At 50.1% G+C, this 19,948-nt stretch overlaps 1 protein-coding gene across 1 annotated transcript in view; it reads right to left on the bottom strand.

Moving 5' to 3' along the window:
* Positions 1-5,109: 5,109 nt before the first annotated feature.
* The window catches only part of ANO2 (anoctamin 2), a 335,990-nt gene continuing 321,151 nt past the window's right edge, over positions 5,110-19,948 (bottom strand). Inside the window, exons 24-25 of the mRNA XM_052640077.1 lie at positions 7,446-7,551; positions 5,110-5,399 (exon numbers count right to left, since the gene is read on the bottom strand). Of these exons, the coding sequence (XP_052496037.1) occupies positions 5,127-5,399; positions 7,446-7,551 (379 nt within the window). The 3' untranslated portion in view covers positions 5,110-5,126. The remainder of the gene's footprint in view (positions 5,400-7,445; positions 7,552-19,948) is intronic.

The following is a 19,948-nucleotide window of genomic DNA, read 5'->3' as shown; positions in this document are numbered from 1 at the left end:
ATAGAGGTGAATATGCTTTCAAAATGTCTGAAACAATTTTTTTTCAATCTTCAGCTCAGTTCAGTCACTCAGTCGTGTCCAACTCTTTGCAACCCCATGGACTGCAGCATGCCAGGCCTCCCTGTCCATCACCAAGTCCCGGAGCTTACTCAAACTCATGTCCATTGAGTCAGTGATGCCATCCAACCATCTCATCCTCTGTTGTCCCCTTCTCCTCCCACGTTCAATCTTTCCAAGCATCAGGGTCTTTTCCAAGGAGTCAGTTCTTTGCATCAGGTGGCCAAAGTATTGGAGTTTTAGCTTCAACATCAGCCCTTCCAATGAACACTCAGGACTGATCTCCTTTAGGATGGACTGGTTAGATCTCCTTGCAGTCCAAGGGACTCTCCAGATTCTTCTCCAACACCACAGTTCAAAAGCATCAATTCTTTGGCTCTCAGCTTTCTTTATAGTCCAACTCTCACATCCATACATGACTATTGGAAAAACCATAGCCTTGAATAGACGGACATTTGTTGGCAAAGTAATGTCCCTGCTTTTTAACATGCTGTCTAGGTTGGTCATAACTTTCCTTCCAATCTTAGAGCTTATCTATGTAAAGAACTTGATAGACACTTTCCCAAATTTGACCATCATCTTAAAATTCACATGAAATGACCAACAATAAGTTGTGGAACTAAAACAAAATGTTTTAAATGTCTATCAAAAATAAAATGCTAAATGTAGATCAGACTTGCTAGAGAAAAAGGCTGGATTCCTTTCTCTTCTTCTTATTGGAAATATTGGCTGTTGTTCAGTTGCTCAGTCATGTCTGACTCTTTTTAACCCAATGGACTGCAGCACGCCAGGTCTCCCTGTCCCTCACTGTCTCCCGGAGTTTGCTCAAGTTCATGTCTATTGAGTCGGTGATGCTATCCAACCATCTCAACATCTGCTGCCGCCTTCTCCTTTTGCCTTCAACCTTTCCCAGCATCAGTCATTCATCAGCCGACTCATTGGAGAAGACCCTGATGCTGGGAACTATTGGTATGAAAAGACAGTTAAAGAGCCTGAAACCAATAGTGTGGAGGGGCCAGGATTGTAATAAGGATGAGTGCGTCAATTAATTAATTTAAAAATGAAATTACTTGCTATGGCTTTTGTGGTGTTTCTGGAGTTAGCCTAAAAATGTGTATTTTGCTGTGATGTGCCTTTTCATACTAAATAAATATTCACCTTGGTAACTAATTTTATTTCTTGATTTGGGGTATTTTTTTCTTAAAGAGAGTTCCTACAATCATAGAAGCTTTTGGCCCCACGAAGCTAGGATCGGCCAATGTTAAAAACACCACCTACTTTTTTAAAAGCTTATTTACCATCATTTCTGTTGTTTTATTTATTTATATTTATTTTTGGCTGTGCTGGGTCTTCTTTGCCACAAGCAGGCATTCTCTAGTTGTAACTAGTGGGGGCTGTTCTTCTAGTTACGGTGAGCAGGCTTCTCATTGCAGTGGCTTCTCTCGGTGCAAAACATGGACTCTAGGGCGTTCAGGCTCAGTAGATGTGGTGCACGGGCTTAGCTGCCCTGGGACATGTGGGAACCTCCCAGACCGGGAATCAAACCCGGTCCCCTGCGTTGGCAGGTAGATATTCAACCACTGGACCAACCGCCAGGGAAATCCATCACCATCTACTTTCAACATAATGATCTGGAAAAGTACTCCACCTATGTTGCCAGCTATGTGGAGAGGAGCTTCCAGGGGGTTTCTGGAAGGAGACAGGGGCCCCTGAGAAGACAGATAAAGCAGGAAAAGCCTCGTGAAAAGACAGTGGGCAAGAAACTGCAGCAAGAAGCAAAGATTGGAAGGACGTAAGTGGAGTAAAGTCTGGGGTTGACAGCTGAGACAACCAAGTTTAAAACTGAGAGATACACTGAGAAAAACTTCCGAGAGCGCTGCGGGAAGGTGGGCCAGGGAAGAGGGTTGATGAGGCCTATGTAGGGGCCTCATCCGTTTCCCAGCGAGCAGCCCTGCTCAGACCAGGCAGATGTGGTTCCTGATAGAAGCTGACACACACTTCCCTGAGGAATTTGAGGCAGGCCAACCAGAGCTGGAGAAAACTCAGAGCAGCTTATGATATGGGATCCGAGTCAAAAGCCTGCCTATTCCCCTTACGGTCTGCGGCTTCACCCCCCTAATTGAGGAAGACATCCGGGCTGGGAAGCCCCTGGCCTCTGTTAGAAAGGGAGAGAAAGAAGCTTCATGAAACACGAAGGTCCCTGAACTCATATGTAGAGCTGTCTTTTGGCATCCCCATCTGGCTTTCGCTTTGCACTTCCTTTCTGCATAGAGAGCTGCAAGAACCGCTGAGGCAGGAAGGGTCGGTGGGATCCACTTGGTCTGGGTGAGAGTCTGTCTTCCCGGCTAGTCCCAAAGGGAGGTGGCTCCGGGGGCACTGTCATCCACTGCTGTGCAGGGGACAGAGCAGAGGAGGAAGGGGAGGTGGAGGAGGGTGGGTGGGGAGCCAGGTGTGCAGACAGGGCTGCCTGGTGAAGAAACATCTGCTCTGTTTTGCAGAACCTGTGGCTCAACCTTGAAGGGTGGGTTCTGCTCTCTGGTGCCCTCTGCTGTGGCTGAGCGGAGCGGATACCCCCGTGGGAGGGGGCAGGAGTGGAAATTTGGACATCACTTACCTAGGATGAGAGCTTCCCCAATGGCTCAGTGGTAAAGAATCTGCCTGCAATACAGGAATTGCAGGATTTACAGGTTCGATCCCAGGGTCGGGAAGATCCCCTGGAGGGGAGCAAGGCAACCCACTCCAATATTCTTGCCTGGGAAATCCCATGGACAGAGCAACCTGGTGGGCTATGGTCCATAGAGTCGCAAGAAGTCAGACATGACGGAAGCAACTTAGCACACACACACGCATGTACCTGGGCTGAGGACTTCCCAGGTGGCTCAGTGGTAAAGAATCCACCTACAATGTAGATGTGTGTTCGATCCCTGGGTTGGGAAGATCCCCAGCAGCAGAAATTGACAACCCGCTCCAGTAGTCTTGCGGGGGATATCCCATGGACAGAGGAGCCTGGAGGGCTGCCATCCTTGGGGTCGCAAAGAGTAGGACACAACTGAACACCTATGCACTGTACCTGGGTTTGAGGGAGCTAGGAGACCTGAGATGTGGCTGGCCAGGGCCGGGATGTAAAAGGTGAGTAGACTGGTTTCATGGAAGGTAAGCTGAGTTATCCACACTGGTCCACACTCTTTATGAGTGCCGTGCTGTGGGGAGTCTGCAGAACTGTGCTTCTTAGGGTGGGAAAGGACGTAAGTGGTACACAGTTCAACCTCATTCACCAGCAAGACTGCATCACTGAAAACACACACTTCAGCTCATAGACTTAGAGAACAAACTTATGGTTGCCAGGTGGGGAGGATCGGGGGAAGGCATAGCTAGGGAGTTTGGACGGGACATGTACACACTGCTATATTAAAAAATGGATCACCAGCAAGGACCTACTATACAACACATGGAACTCTGCTCAATGTCATGTGGCAGCCTGGATGGGAGGGGAGTTTGGGGGAGAATGAACGCATGCATACAGTCCCTTTGCAGTCCACCTGAAACTATCACAGCATTGTTAATCGGCTATATTCCACTATAAAATTAAAAGTTAAAGAAAAAACACACTGCAAGAAAAGGTCCAGCCTTCAGCGGCACAGGAAATGCGAGAGAGGAAGGTTACAGAGGGCTGGGGGAGTCCACCTCCCTTCCAGATTATCCATGATAGATTCAGGTAAGAGTTTAGAGCTGCTGGATTCCTGGGCTGTAGACTATACATGGATGGAAGGGTGTGTGTCAGGGAGAGTAACATTATTCTGGAAAGAACATGTTCCTAAAGTACAGAGGACTCCAACAAGGAGATAAAATGTTGAAAAAAGATGGTGGGCATAAAAATCAAAGACTGGAAAACCAATCTAAAACTTCGGTGTGTCAAAGTGACCAACACCTGCCAGGAGGGTGTGACCTTCCTGACAGCTCCCATTGTGACTGAGTTGGACGCCGGTCACACTGACCTGCAGGGAACTGGGGTCAGGTCCCCAAGGAGGGACAGCACAACTGGCTGTGGGCAGCTGGTGGGCGGAGGTATGTCAGAGGCCATGGTAAGTGACGTTGGCCTTTGCCTCCAACTGCACTTGAAAATCTCCCAGTAGCGTTAGCTGTGCAAGATGTCATCTCTGGACCCTTGTGGGTTCGTCGTTAATTCATACATAAAATGGCAAACCCCTCCTTCCGTGCCCTCTCTCCCTATTTCCTGTCTCCCTTGTTCTATTTCACATTTCTTATTAAGTCTGAAATGCTGCACATACATCAGCTCACTGTCTGTCTCTCCCAGAATGTAGCTCCATGCATTCTGTCTCTTCTCCTCTTCTGGATTGCTAGTCTGAAAACCATGCTTGCACACAGCAGGGGCTCCATAAATACCAGCACAGAGTAAGCGAGAGAGAACCGAAGACAAGGAGATGCATCTTTATAAAGAATGTCTCAGTTTATTATTTTAAACCTGAACCTGCATAAAAGGATGGTTAGTTGCACTGAGCTCAAAGCATCCCCGGGACATGGACTGGAGACAAGCCCAGGGCTGGACCTTGGCTCCTCAGTTGGGTTCAGAGGTCATCACCATCAGCCTGGGAGCTTCAGCTGCATCCACTGAGGCTGTGATGGTGACGCAGAGGGTTTTCTCGGGGTGATGCTGCGAAGGGAGGTGAGATCACTTATGATGGGGTGGAAATAGGGCCTGGACTGTGCTGCTCATAGCCTGTGGCCACCGAAATGTGGAGAGGGGACCTGGGGAGGGGGCAGAGCATGGGGCAGGCTCAAGGTGCCTGGGACCCTGGGCTGGAGAGACCCAGTTCTTTCACTGATGGATGCAAAAGGGGGTACCAACCCCCCAAGGGATACAGCTCAAAAGAGGACCTAAAAGAAACCCAAGCCAAAGCTTCTGAGAAGCAGAATCACTCCCTTTCCTCCTGCGCACATCCTCCGCCTCCTTTCTCGAATCTCTGTCTTCACGACCCTGTGGAAGGACGGACACCCCGCCGTGCAGGTGCACAGCCCCGTGCTGGTCTCTGCTGCCCCCGCGCCCCGGCTCACACGCTGGTGTGCTGGGACCCTGAGGACGCACTGCTGCCCGGCTGGCTCCGGCCCGAGGGCGCCGGGCTGGCTGCTGGGCCCCTCCTGCTGCGGTGGCCGCTGCTCTGGCTCCTCTGGGCCGGCTCCTCCGTCAGCTTGAGTTTCTCGTGCTCCTCTTTCAGGAAGAAGTCCACAAACAGGCTCTTCTCCCTCTTGATCTGGTCGCTGATGTCTGTGGGGATGTCAGGGATCATCCAGTCCACAAGCACACTCAGGAACATCACCAAGTTCTGGGAGAGTTGAGGGAGGGGTGAGAGGAGAGGCCCCAGCTGGAGGGTTCTGACCCCGGGTGGGTAGGGGGTGGTGATGACACAGACCCAGAACTGGGGACAGGGGCCTCTGGGTTCCTCTGGCTCCTCGGCTGATCTCAGCCATCAAATGAGCATCATGGTCCCTTGGGGTCCCCAGGAGAAAGTGGAGCAGTGACAGGGTCCCCCTCCCACGCCCGGCTGACAGCATTGCGTGTGGTGTGCGAAAGTCGCTCAGTTGTGTCCGACTCTTTGCGCCCCATGGACTATACCATCCATGGAATTCTCCAGGCCAGAATACTGGAGTGAGTAGCCTTTCCCTTCTTAGCCATGCCTTCTTTGCCTCCTCCACTCCTCCTCTCTCTGTCTGCCCCCCACCCTCCATTCTTGCTCTTGCCTCCAGGCCTCTGGCTCCAGAGCTTTAAATTTTATTTATTTATTTAATTGGAGGATAATTACTTTACAATATCGTGAAGGCCTCTGCCATACATCAACATGAATGGGCCATAGGAATACATGTGACCCCCTCCCTCCTGAACTTCTCAGGAAGTGGCCATAAGGCCTGATGGCTCCTCAGGGTCTCTCCCTGGACCAGCGGCCCCTGTCTTCCTCCCAGCTGGCCCTCTGCCCCCCATATCAGAGGTGGGCCCTGTTCAACCATCACAGCATCTCCAGTCACAGAGCCTGCCTGGACCCTGCTTCCTGCCTACCTTCATGGGTTCTGAGGTTGTATACACACCTCTAACTGGCTCCTTTTTTCCCCTGGGAGGTCACGTCCCCTCCCCTAAGGTAGGATGAGACCCCCTCCCTCTTCCCGGGAGCATTTTCTACTTAAGAGGGTGACTATTTCCCACAGGCAGCTGTGGCGCACAGCCCAGTTCAGGGCCCCTCCCCGGGTACTCTGGTTCCCAGTCCTCCCCTGATCCCCCCCAACCTCCAGCTGTGGCCTCGTTCTCCACCTGCCCATCTTCTGCTCACATGCTCCCCCCTCCTTAGACCCGAGGTCGGCGACAGTGCAGGAGACACCAGAGCCCTGCCCTCTGTCTTCCAGGCTCTAAATGTGCCCCCAGCTCGACCTTCAACCCACAAGGGCCCAGGGAAGACTTGGGAACCAAGGTTGTTCCCAGGGGCCCCTGGGCACCTCAGGGCATCTGGAGCTGCTGAGTCAAGCCCCGCACTCGCCTCTTAAACCAAGTCCTCCCGGTGGAGTGGAAGCGACACCTGACTCGCGGTGGTGAAGCGAGGCGGCTCCTGAGGGTGGGGGGCCGCGGGTGACAGGTGAGGAATCTCAGCGCACACTCCCCCTGCTCCACCATTCCCCGGAGCAAGAATGCTGCTTCTCCAGGTGAAGGACTAGCTGGGGGTGTTCCCCACCTCCTGGGCTGGGGTCCGGGTCAGGATACCTTAGAGCCCTCCAGGGACCCGCTTTTGGGGAGTACAAAAGCCTGGGGTGGGAGTGATGGGTAAGGGATCCGGGCTGATGCCCCAGCTCTGCTCCAAGGCTGGCAGTGGGAATGGGGGCCTCATGCCCAGAGAATCTTGGCACCACAACTGTAGCTTCAGCTAGTCTGGGAGATAGGAATAGCCAGCTCGGGTTTGCTATTCAGCAGGGGCGCCTGGTGGGGCTCTGGGGGCCTTTCCCACCAGGGGTCTCAAACAATACAACAAAGAGGGGGCCGGCAGGAGCTGGAAGGAAGGGTTAGAACTGGAGCCCTTTCTTGAGCGCGGAGACTGGCGGGGGCGGTGGGGTGGCTGCCTGTCTGCCTTCGGGCAGAGACTCTGCTCCCTCTGCCGTGCCCCACTTTCCAGCCTGAGGTTTACGTGGGAATCCTTCTCCACCCTGCACGTCACTCCATGTCTGCCTCGCAACCTGACTCTGCCCTTTTCTGCTTCTGCTCATCCATGTGTTCAGGAAAGCCCTCACCCAGCAGAGGGTCACAGGGCACCCTCAAAACCTGGATGCAGGGCTGTCTGGATCCCTGAGCCTGGATCCTAACCAGCTGTCCCTAACTTAGCTGAACAACTCACCTGGAAGATTATGACAAAAGCCAGACGTGCAGACAGAACGGCCCAGTACTGCTTGGAAAACTCATACGGGTTTGGGGCCCACGGCGGCTCCCGGTAATCCTTAAACCTGCCCAGAGAGGAAGGCGATGTGAAGATGGGGAGGAGACGGAGGGAAGGGGGTACCTCTCTGGCTATCACCTCAAAAGTCAGAGCAGCAGGCAGAGCCTTGGCTCTTAGACCTAGGGAGTAAGGGACAGAGGTAAGGAACCCAGGGCCCAGCCAACAACGTCCAAGAAAGCCCAAACTCCAAAAGAGCCAATGTTAGCCTAGAAATGTCTTTCTCACTCTCTCCAACATCTCCAGAAGTTTCCTTTGGATTGTCCTTCTTGTGTGTGTGTGTGTGTGTGTGTGTGTGTGCACGTGCGCGCACACACATGTGTCTCTGAGTGTGCTCAGTCGTGTCTGACTCTTCTGTGACCCCATGGACTGTAGCTCATTGGGCTCCTCTGTCCATGGAATTTTCCAGGCAAGAATACTGGGATGGGTTGCCATGAGGGGTCCAGGAATCATGAGAGGAACTCAGGACAGGGGATCCATCTGGGATCCACTTGCCTGTGGGCTCTGGGAGCGGCAGGGAACCCGCAGACACCTGGCTGAGTGCTCCGAGGCCCAGGACTCAGTGAAGACGCAGAAGCCAGCAGAGTCCAGAGGGCCTCCCCAGCCTGGTCTGCTCTGGGACCCTGGCCATGAGAGGGGCTGGCCTCGCTTGACGGCGGATTCAGACCAAGCTGAAGGCTGAGTGGATTTGGGGGAGCAGTGGTAATGGTCACAGTTGGGCAGTAGCCCCCTCTTTTATCTACCCATCTTGATCATCTGCCCACATTGTTTAAGGCTTCCCCAGTGACTCAGTGGTAAAGAATCTTGCTGCAGTGCTGGAGATGCAAGAGGCACAGGTTCGACGGCTGGGTTGGGAAGTTCCCCTGGAGGAGGAAATGGTAACCCACTCCAGTATTCTTGCCTGGAAAACTCCATAGACAGAGGAGCCTGGTGGGCTATAGTCCATGGGGTTGCAAAGAGTCAAACACAGCTGAGCAACTGCAGACACACACACACACACACACACACACACACACACACACACACACACAGAGTTTGAAAAACAAAATGTCAGTGCCTGCCTCAAGCTCAGACCATGGAGAGGTCTAGGGCTTGTCTGAGCTACTGCCTTCCCCCCTCCCCCCACTTCCCATCCTGAGATGACTCATGTTAAAAATGGCTTATTTTCTCAGAATTACTTTTTTTCTAAGCCTGGAAAAATGGCAAGAGCTGGTACAGAAGATTTATGCTCCTTCATGGAACTGTTTTCTCCGTGGAATTCAACAAATCTTCAATGCTCAGTGAAAGCAAAACAAGCCCTGGGCTGAAGCATGAGATGGGGTAGCATCAGGCCACCGGGGGGGTGTAGGGACACCGAGGAAGGCAGGGAGGGTTGGGGGCACCCAGAAGGAAAAACAAGCATATACTGAACGTGTCCACCCCCGACAAGGAACTTTTCTGAAGCTTCTTCACTTGAGAATAAGATCTGCGGGCAGGCATGGGTATCCCCATGTAAACCAGGAGGGAACTGAGGCTCAGAGAAGTTCAATGCTTGGCCAGCCAGGGGTGGATTCAAGGTGAGAATCCCAGTCTGCCTGAATCCAGGCTTTCCTCCATTGTCGGGAAACTCCTGGCCACCAGCTGTGGTTTGGGGTGGGGGACTCTGCTGTGGGTGCTCTCTGAACCCTTCCCTGTCCTGAATGAACCCACAGGTCCAAAGGTCCACACAGAAGCATGAGGGCTTTCAATGGTCCAAGAAGACATGGCCCAAGAAGATCCCCTCCCAGGAGGGGAGAAGAGGAAAAAAGGAAGATGAAAAGAGATGCAGGCAAAAAGGCAGAAAAAGTCATAGCGGGAGAGTCAGCCACAGAGAGAGGCAAACGGAGAGGTGGAGGCTGAACATTTGACTGGGGCTGGGCAGGAGGCCAGAAGCCGCCCCCTCCCACCCGGCTCCCCTCTTCCGACAGCTGATCACAGCTGCTGTGGGCTTGGTTTGACATCCGGATGAGAAGCAAAGCTAACTGCAGCCCAGCAAAGCACCACAGGGTTCATCCTCGCCATCCGCGGCTGAGGACAGAAACAAGACCAGCTCTAGGCCACGCCCACTCGTGGGAGAGGGCGAGGGTGTGGCCAAGGGGATAAGGTCATCTTCAGTCAGTTCAGTTCAGTCGCTCAGTCGTGTCCGACTCTTTACGACCCCATGAACTGCAGCACGCCAGGCCTCCCTGTCCATCACCAACTCCCGGAGTTCACTCAAACTCATGTCCATTGAGTCGGTGATGCCATCCAGCCATCTCATCCTCTGTCATCCCCTTTTCCTCTTTCCCCCAATCCCTCCCAGCATCAGAGTCTTTTCCAATGAGTCAACTCTTTGCATGAGGTGGCTAAAGTACTGGAGCTTCAGCTTTAGCATCATTCCCTCCAAAGAACACCCAGGGCTGATCTCCTTCAGAATGGACTGGTTGGATCTCCTTGCAGCCCAAGGGATTCTCAGGAGTCTTCTCCTATACCACAGTTCAAAAGCATCAGTTCTTCAGCGCTCGGGTGGGGAAAAAAATCTCAGGCTTGCCCACCCTCCTGCTCTGCCCCTCAAATCCCAGGCAGACAGGAATCTGTCTTGCTTTTCTCAAGACCCCTGGAAGAGGGGTGCTGTACACCCCTGCCCGCCCCCACTTTTGACCATGGGGAAGACTCCCCTAGGTCCAGTCTGATCCTGCCACCACAATCGAAGTCACTCCCGCTTGTTTTCTAGCTCCATCGATGAAGGAACAGCTGCTCACTGACCTCAGTAAGACAGCCATCGCTCACCCCTCTCTCTTTCCAGTCTGCAAAGAATCCATAAATAATCTAATTCTGGTCCCACTTCTGCTACTAACTCACCACAGCGTTTGGAAATGTCACTTTACCCTCCCTGAGTGTCCAAAACATGTTTTGAATCTGGCAGGCACATCCATCTCATCAAGGGTCTGGGGAAAGATTAACACAGAGATCCGTCCAGAAAGCTCAACTCGCAGTCCCGCTGTGCCAGTGGACTAAGGGTGCTTTGTCAGGAACTACAGGGCCAGCACTGCCCAGAAAAGAGCAGTGTGCAATTTAATGATTTGTGCATCTGTTCACATTTCTCTTTCCAAAGCTAACTTTAAATAAAAACTGTGACCTGGAGTAAGCAATGCATTTTACATTTATGCATACATGCATATGTATCACAGAAATAAAAATCACACAGAACACACTCATCTTTGCTGTATCCCATGCTCTGATACTCTTTTATTCTCTGCTGTCCTCTCTTTTCCTAGTCTTTAAAATGATGCTCATGATACACTAAGCCATTTCCCAACTGATGAACCATGATTCACAGTTTGAAGAACACTGATTCCAGTAAGCCTCTGCCACCAGGTAAATGATTGCTCATTTACATTCCAATATAAGTTCAGATTTCATAATTTAAAAATAATTCACCCTAAGAAGTCAAGTGGGTGCTGGAGAAGACTCTTGAGAGTCCCTTGGACTGCAAGGAGATCAAATCAGTCAATCTTAAAGGAAATCAATCCTGAATATTCATTAGAAGGACTGATGCTGAAGCTGAAACCAATACTTTGGCCACATGATGTAACGAGCCAACTCACTGGAAAAGACCCTGATGCTAGGAAAGATTGAAGGCAAAAGAGGAGAGGGTAGTAGAGGGTGAGATGGTTGGGTGGTATCACCGACTCAATGGACATGAGTTTGAGCAAACTCTGGGAGATAGTGAAGGACAGGGAAGCCTGGAGTGCTGCAGTCCATGGGGTCACAAAGAGTCAGGCATGACTTAGCAACTGAACAACAACAAAAGTTCAGATTTCAGAATTTAAAAAAAAAATTCATCCTAAGAATTCAAGTGTATCAAATGTTTTCACTGAGTAATCAGAAGACACTAATTAAACAAAGAGATCATTAGTCTTAAGACTGCTGCTGCTAAGTCGCTTCAGTCGTGTCCGACTCTATGCAACCCCATAGACGGCAGCCCACCAGGCTTCCCCGTCCCTGGGATTCTCCAGGCAAGAACATTGGAGTGGGTTGCCATTCCAGAAAAGACAGAGTGGCTATTAAACTTGATCGTGGCCAACCCAGTGACAGTGGTCTGTTTCACCTCCAGCCCAGTGCAGAGAACGGCATTGGCAAAAGCGTGGGGAGTCAGCAGGTGAAGGCTTGGTCCCACCCCCACTGTTTCACTTCTCTGTCCTCCAGCAAGTTACCGAACGACCTGATGGCGGGGTCCTCATCCATGAAACATGGACGTTCCATCTCACAAAGCTGTGATGAAGACCACTCAGCACACTGCCAGACATGTCAGAGGACCCGATACATCAGAGCTGTTCTTTCTCCTTTAACTGAAGGTGACTTAAGAAGTACACCTCTTCTGTTAAAAAAGGACGGAGCAGGTATGCCCCTGCCCCCAGTTCCTCCTGGCTTTGCAGGAGCATGGCTTTCTGAGCATGGCTCAGATGCCCTGAGTGTCCCATGACACTGAGATGAACCAAATAGAGCTGATGCCCAACTGCAGGCAGCTTCTCTCACGTTCTCAGTCCAGGTGAAGGCACAAAGCAGGCCAGCGTCAGGCTGATGGGCAGGAGAGCTTCTGTTCCGTCCCCATACCCTCAAATGCTTCCCAAAGCCATCCCCTTTCCCCTGGTTTTGAGAGCTCTGGGTCTCCCAAAGTCCCACTGGGTGGCCCAGCACTGGGAGAACCCCACATGTGCTCACTTCCTGCATCTGCTGGCTGGGGCTGAAGCTCGGGGTTATAATTTTAGGAACAGTTCCCAGATCTCACCCTCATCCCTTCAGTCTTCCTTTATTTTCTTTGAGCCTTAACTTCGAGTTTGAGAGTTCCCTGGAGTCTTTGTAATAAGGAGAGTCTTCCAATAATGAGACAACTAGAGTGTCTAAAACTGGACTGGAGCGGCTGGACCCCTTACTAATTGTAAGAACCCGAGAAAGTTATTCCATGTTTCTGGACCTCGTCATTCTAACTTCTCGGAGCCAACAAAATGTGCATCACTGGGCTGGGTACATAGAAGGTGTGCACGGGACAGCCTTCTCGACCCACCATGAACAAAGGAACGTGAGTACATGTGTGTGTGTGTGTATTTATATTGAATGTCAGAGGAAAACACAGTCAGCAGTAAATGAGACGGCTCGTGTGAATGTGATTTCTGGAGGCAGAAATGGACACAACAGTTTCTTCTGGGAGAGAATCACTGGGGTGCGGGCTGAGAAAAGAATCTTTTCCTTAACATATACCTATACATACACCTATACATACATATACATATATGCGCACATACATCTGTAAAGAATGACTTTTATAACAAAAAAGTTCTTAATTGCAAAAGAAGGATGCAGGGCTTCCTAGGGGGTCCAGTGGTTAAGAATCCGCCTGCCAATGCTAGGGACACAGTTTCGATTCCTGGGCCAGGAAGATTCCCCATGCTGTAGGGCAACTGAGCCCATGCACCCACAACTACGGAGTCCGTGCTCTAGAGCCAGGAGCTCCGATTACTGAGCCCGTATGCCCAACTACTGAAGCCCACATACCCTGGAGCCTGTGCTCCACAACAAGAGAAGCCACTGCAGCTAGACGCCTGCACACCACAACTAGACAGCAGCCCATACTCACTGCAACCAGAGAGCCTGCACAAACCCATGAGGACCCAGCACAGCCAAAAAGAAGTAAAATATTTTTTAAAAAGATCCAATTAATGACAATATTCAGTGACCCAAATATATTTTCACATTGAGCTTCCAGGAGCCAAATCACAGGGTTAAGTGAAGCAAACTCACATACATTAAGTAAAAGAGGTGCAAAAATCAACACTAACTCAACTTTAAAAATGCATTCATATTTTACCTAGATTGTTTGAACACTGTGAAATAATCACATTGAATGTATACATGACCTGAAGAAATAAGGTTCCTATTAACTCAAAATATAGTTCATTATTAGAAAAAGAACCTGTGAAGTGTCTTAAAAAGTTCTATAAATTCTTTTTTATGTTAATACATGGGAAAATGACTGAGAAAGGGTCACGCAAACGTGTTACCAGGGCTATAGTTGGAAAGATGCTGAGGGCTGGGCAGGGCTGTGTGGATGTGGGACTGAGTTGGAGAGGTTGCCTGTAATGTTTAAAACTTCCTCAGGAATAAATTCATATATTACACGTGTCGCTCACTGTTGATTTTTTTGTACAAAGTAGAAAAGAAGATGAGGTGAGGAGGTGAAGGAGGTGATTTTTTCAAGTCCCCACTTTTACAGATGGGGAAACTGAGGTGTAGGCAGGGAAGAGAGGCTCCTGGCTCAGATGCCCCCTTCCCATCCTTCCTCGCAGGGTGACCTTGACAGTGACACCTGCCACAGGTCATCACAATACAGAATCACTGCCGCTGCTGACATAATAAACCAAGCGGCTGGTCCTCGACATTCAGAAACGGCTTTTTTGGGGGGAGCGGAGCACTCCCTGTAGCATGTGAGCTCTTAGCTTCCTGACCAGGGATGGACACCGTTCCCCCTGCAGCGCAAGTGCTGCGTCTTAACCATTGCACCAGGGACGTCCTGGAAATGGCTTTTTTTTATTATTTATTTTTAATGGAAGGATAACTGCTTTACAATATTGGCTTGATATCTGCCATACATCAACACGAAACAGCCGTAGGTATACCTGTGTCCCCTCCCTCTTGAACCTCTCTCCCACCTCCCACCCCATCCCACCTCTCTAGGTTGTTACAGAGCCCTGGTTTGAGTTCTCTGAGTCATACAGTAAATCCCCATTGGCTATCAATTTCCATACCGTAGTGTATATGTCTGCACGCTGCTCTCTCCATCCGTCTCACCCTCTCCTTCATCCCCCTGCCCTCACCCATAAGTCTGTTCTCCATGGCTGCATCTCCATTGCTGCCCTGCAAAATAGCTTCATCAGTACCATCTTTCTAGATTCCATACATATGCGAAACAGCTTTCTAATATGATCTTTTAGTCATTATACATCAGTTAGTGAATGCATTTCTCAAGCCCAAACAGTGGTATGTAAAAATAAAATTTAATAGTCCCAGTCCGATGGAAAGTAATGTCTTAATGCTGAACAAGATGGCACACAATATTTTCATACCACCTGAGCTGCTTTCAAATGTCTTTAGAAACTTTCCCTTCAACAAAGGAAAAGAGCCCAGCCCACTAGGCCCGAGTTGATCTAGTGGCTGATAAAGATAAGCAGTGGTACCCAGAAAGCTGGCTTTCCCTCTGGTCTCGGCCAGGAACAGAGGAGATGCAGGCAGGCCCCAGAAGGAACTTGAAGGATCCTGGGACAGGAGAGAACTTGAGTCCTATAGACAAGCCCACAGGCACCACCCAAGGATGCTGGTTCAGGATACTTAGCATCTTCAAACAGACCCAGTGGGTTGCCCAAGCCCAAGTGGGTTCCTTGAGCTCTGAGACCCCAGTCCCTGACCTGCTGACCTCTCTGCTCTCCTCCCGCTGAGCCAGAAGCCTGAGCCACCATCCAGCCTGTAGGACACAGGGGACCTTGACCCTGTTAAATGGCCACTAAGCATGCCACAGACTGACGTCATGGGGCTGTCTATCGAGAGCCCTGCATGGTCAGTTAAATGGCCGAGGCAGACATAGCTCCAAAAATGCTGAGAACGCATCTCGAATGGGCAGTCGGAGACTTGTCCTAACTTTTACTGCTATTTTTAAGATACCTCTATCCTTGGCGAGGCTGGGCTGCAGCCCGAGACCTCAGTTTTATTTGACCACATTTATCTCCAGAGGTCATGAAAAACTAAGAATAAGAAGGGTCATTGAGTTCCCAACACTATTTGCCAGAAAATGAGGGCAAATTTCATTTCCCACCACGGAAGCAGTTCTAAACGCTGGCTTTGGGGCTAGCTCTGACGTTGTCTGTGTGTCTGTGTTTCTCACAATCTGGCTTTCTCTCCATCCTCATTTTTTCATTTCTCTTTCTGACAGCCACTGACAAATCCTGGCTTACAAGGACATCAGTAATTTATGTCTCTGCTTCCTAAGTTTCCAGAGACTTTGGCGAGCCAGCCAGGACCCCACGGCATGCAGTGAGCAGGACCCACCTGGGGTGGGTACAGATCTCCATCAGCACTCCTCATTCTTCTAGAAAAGGCAGCCCACATGGTATACCCGTTTGGGATGGTGTGTGTCTAAATGATATGCTGACCCTGCTCTCCAGGCATCTGTTTTACACTTCAGAGCAGGGCGGCCCCTTATTTCCAATGTAACCTGCTTCTCTTCACAGCGCAGTCAGAGATGACACCGGTGAGAAGTCCCTTCATTCCCCACAGCAGCTCCCAGTGCCGTAAGAGGAGTCCACACGCCTCCCGTGCCTGCCTGGCCTCTCTCTCCTAGTTCAACCCCATTATTCCATCTCCGACCACTGAGCACAATCCAGCCCCTCTGCGTGGGACACCCTGTCCTCCCTGGACCCCCCACACCACCTGATAACCCCTTCCTGCCCATCACTGCTCCTCCAACCCCGCTCACCACCCAGGCAGCCTTGGTCCCTCCTGGGAGGGAGCAGATTCAACAGGATTCTCCCTCTGGCCACTTCTGCACTGGACACTGAGGTCTGGGTTAGGTGCATGGCCTCTTCCTTCAGGGCTAGGAGAGTGTCCTGCAGTCTCTCAACTGCAATCACAGAAGCTCAATTCTCATTGCTTACTCATCTCATTCATCTAGACTCCTTGAGGGAGGCAACATCTTGTTCCCTATTATATGACCAATGCCAAGCCTATCATAAAGCCTCAAAAACAGGTGCACAGTGAGGACTTCCCTAGTGGTCTGGTAGTTAAGAACCCACCTGCCAATGCAGGGGACTTTCACAAGACTTTTGCTGATATGGATTTGAGCCCTGGTCCTGGAAGATCCCACATGCTATTCAGCAACTAAGCCCGTGTGCCACCGTTATTGAGCCCACATGCCACAGTGACTGAAGTCCATGTACCTACAGCCTATGCCCCACAATGAAGAGTAGCATCCACTCCCCGCAACTAGAGAAAGCCCATGCGCAGCAATGAAGACCCAGTACAGCCAAAAACAAATGAATAAAGTATAAAAAAAATAGGTGTACAATGATCCTATGATCCCGGTTGGTATGGAGTAAGATTCAAACCAAACTCTTTGAGCTCAATCTATTTTCTGCAGGTACGTTTTCTTGACAGAAATGTAGAATGCACTCCCTACATACACAGCTAGTTTTAATTCCGCCACTCTATGGACCACACACGCACCACGGTCCCCTCTACTTTCAGTGGAGAGAAGAGTTATCAGGGCTTTATGGCTGCCAGGAAAGTCCAGTGACTCTGACAGTGGGCACAGCAAAGCTCAGTGCCATTCAGGTGTGCTAATAATGCCTGGTCTCCTGGGCACCTGCTTTTTTGGCTGAGCTGCATCTGTTCACCGTAGGGGGAACGACCCCCTACTCTGAGACCATGTGCTTTAGATGGAGATCATTTCACCTCCCACTCCCAAGCCCCACAGTGCCAAAGACCATGGAAAGCATCACATTCTTCTGGCTGCAGGGGTTGGTTCTGGATAGGAAGCATGCGCTGATCCCAGCCAACAAGCTGCAGCAAGACTTTTGCTGATATGGTTGGGAAAGAGGTAGAAGGCTTGTTTCCCACTGGTTGTGGACGCAGTATAATACTGGTCCGTAATTTCCTTGAAACTAGAGTCACCATCGACTACAGTAGAGTTGGAAGATGGAGCAAGATTTGGTTTGGGCAGATTGAATCAAGTCTACTCAACTAGAACTACCCTCAACTTTCAATATGGAGGCATTTAAGTCCCTTCATGTTTAAACCAGTTCAATCCATTGAAAATATATTCAGAGGGTCACTAGAGGATCTGATAATGAAGGGCAAGGTCCCTATGGATAGACCTTCCAGACCAACTTCTAGAAGGTTTATATGCTTCTAGACCAACCAAAGGAGCAGTGTTAGCCTTGGTATCCCCAGGCAACAAGTCACACTTGTGCTGTTTGTGGCTGCGAGTAGAGGTTGAGGCTTGCATTCTTGAACAAATGTCAGTCTTGCTTTAGGATCTGTCACTGGAAACCTCTTAGAAAGCTGAAGACTTTTCTAGGATCACAGAGGTTTCCGCGGGCTCCTCTGGTTGCTGAGCACGGGCTCTAGGGAGTGTGGGCTCAGTAGCTGTGGTTGTGGCTCACACGCTCCAGAGCACAGGCTCAGCGGTTGTGGCTTAGACGCCCTGTGGCATGTGGGATCTTAGTTCCTGAACCAGAGATCCAACCTGTGTCCCCCGCACTGGCAGGTGGATTCTTAACCACTGGACTACCAGGGAAGTCCCGTGTTCTATTTGTTTAAATACAAGAGGCATGATCTTGGATCGAGTCCTCCAGGGACCATCACTTAACCAAGGTACAAAAGGGTTAGAGAATTGATTCCCCCCTGCCTCTTTTCTCTCTTTCTTTGCCCTTCTCAGGTAAGTAGTGGAGAGTTCTCTGTTTCTCGGCTTCAGAGATCCCTGTGCTGACAGACTGCAATCATGACTCTAACCTGGTCCTCTTGGGAATTCCAGCTACTGTCTCCAGGAGTTAGATGGAAATTCCCCTCTTAGATTTCTTACCATCGTTTTACATGCAACATGACTGGGACCAAATCCATCACATGGACGGTAAAATCAGATTCCCTTAGCATCTTCCCCATCCCTGTCAATGGACCCACAATTTCCCAGTCTTCTGACATCAGCCCAAACTTTGGAATCATCCTGACTCAGGCTCTCTCTCAGGCCTCTGGTCCCCAGCTTTGTAAGGTACAACATTAAGTAGCTCATCTTCTCCCCCACTCCGAATTTCTTCCACATTTCTGTTCCAGGCCTTCCATGGCTCATTTCTGAATGGTGTAGCACCTCAACAGCTCTCCTTGAGTTCCCTCAATTCTAACCCATCTCCCACTCGGAGACCAAATTAATTTTCCTAAAGTGAAAGTGAAGTCGCTCAGTCGTGTCCGACTCTTTGCGACCCCATGGACTGTAGCCTACCAGGCTCCTCTGTCCATGGGATTTTTCAGGCAATAGTACTGGAGTGGATTGCCATTTCCTTCTCCAGGGGATCTTCCTGACCCAGGGATCGAACCCAGGTCTCCCGCATTGTAGACAGACGCTTAACCTTCTGAGCCACCAGGGAAGTCCAAGCCTACACTTTATCCTCTAACTACCTGGCCCTATAAAAGTCTATAACTTCCTACTGCGTCACATTAAAATTCCTATAAGATTTCAAGGTTTCTTAGTATCTACTTCATCCTACCTATTCAAGTCCAACAGCACTCTGGCTTACACTACCCAAGGAGTTGCTCTATATATTATATTTCCTATATTATTCCCTATGTTTATCTCCCAAACACTCTCCTTGCAGACTCTACCAGCTAGCCCCTAAGCATTTATTGAATACCCCAGGTTCATCTCCACCCCCATGACCTGGCTCATGCTGACTCCACACCAATGATATGCTTTTTGCCCTACAACTCTTCATGGCTCCTCCAAGAAGCGTACACTTTTCATTCCAGCCTCTACCGTTCTCCCTCTCCTCCAAACACCCATGAGGCTCATGGTCTGTAGGTAAGTAAGGGAAGTCGCTCAGTCGTGTCCGACTCTTTGCGACCCCATGAACTGTAGCCTACCAGGCTCTTCTGTTCATGGGATTTTCCAGGCAATAGTAGTGGAGTGGATTCCCATTTCCTTCTCCAGCGGATCTTCCCAACCCAGGGATCGAACCCAGGTCTCCCGCATTGTAGACAGACGCTTTACCGTCTGAGCCACCAGGGAAGTCCATGGTCTGTGCTAGACATAATCACTGAACAATGTGCAGTGTCCTAGAGAGTTCTGTTTCCTTCCCAACCAGACCATAAACCAGACCTTCCCTTGATGGTGAGAATGAACCTATATACCTTTCCGTCTGCTCCACAGTGTCTAGCAAAAGGCACTCAACAAATGTTGGTTGATTCGTTTAGAGAACAAGCTTATGGTTGCCGGGGGGAAGGATAGAGGGACGGAATAGTCAGAGAGTTTGGGATGGACATGGACACACTGTTATATTTAAAACAGATCACCAGCAAGGACCTACTGTATGGCACAAGGAACTCTGCTCAATGTTACGTGGCAGCCTGGATGGGGAAGGAGTTTGAGGAGAATGGATATGTGTATATGTATGGCTAAGTGTCTCTGCCATCCATCTGAAACTATCATGGCATTGTTAATCATCTATACCCCAAAACAAGATGAAAAGTTAAGAAAAATAAAGTGTTGAAACCTTCCAGTTAAAAAAAAAATATTGGTTGATTCATTGAAATTGATTTCTTGGGATCTGGGGTCTGGGGGTAGGAGACAGAGGCTAAGGAGAAGGATACTG

This window comes from Budorcas taxicolor, chromosome 5, assembly GCF_023091745.1.
Source record: "Budorcas taxicolor isolate Tak-1 chromosome 5, Takin1.1, whole genome shotgun sequence".
NCBI lineage: Eukaryota > Metazoa > Chordata > Mammalia > Artiodactyla > Bovidae > Budorcas > Budorcas taxicolor.
Note: the sequence above shows the minus strand (reverse complement) of the source record. Positions and strands in the feature narration are given on the sequence as shown.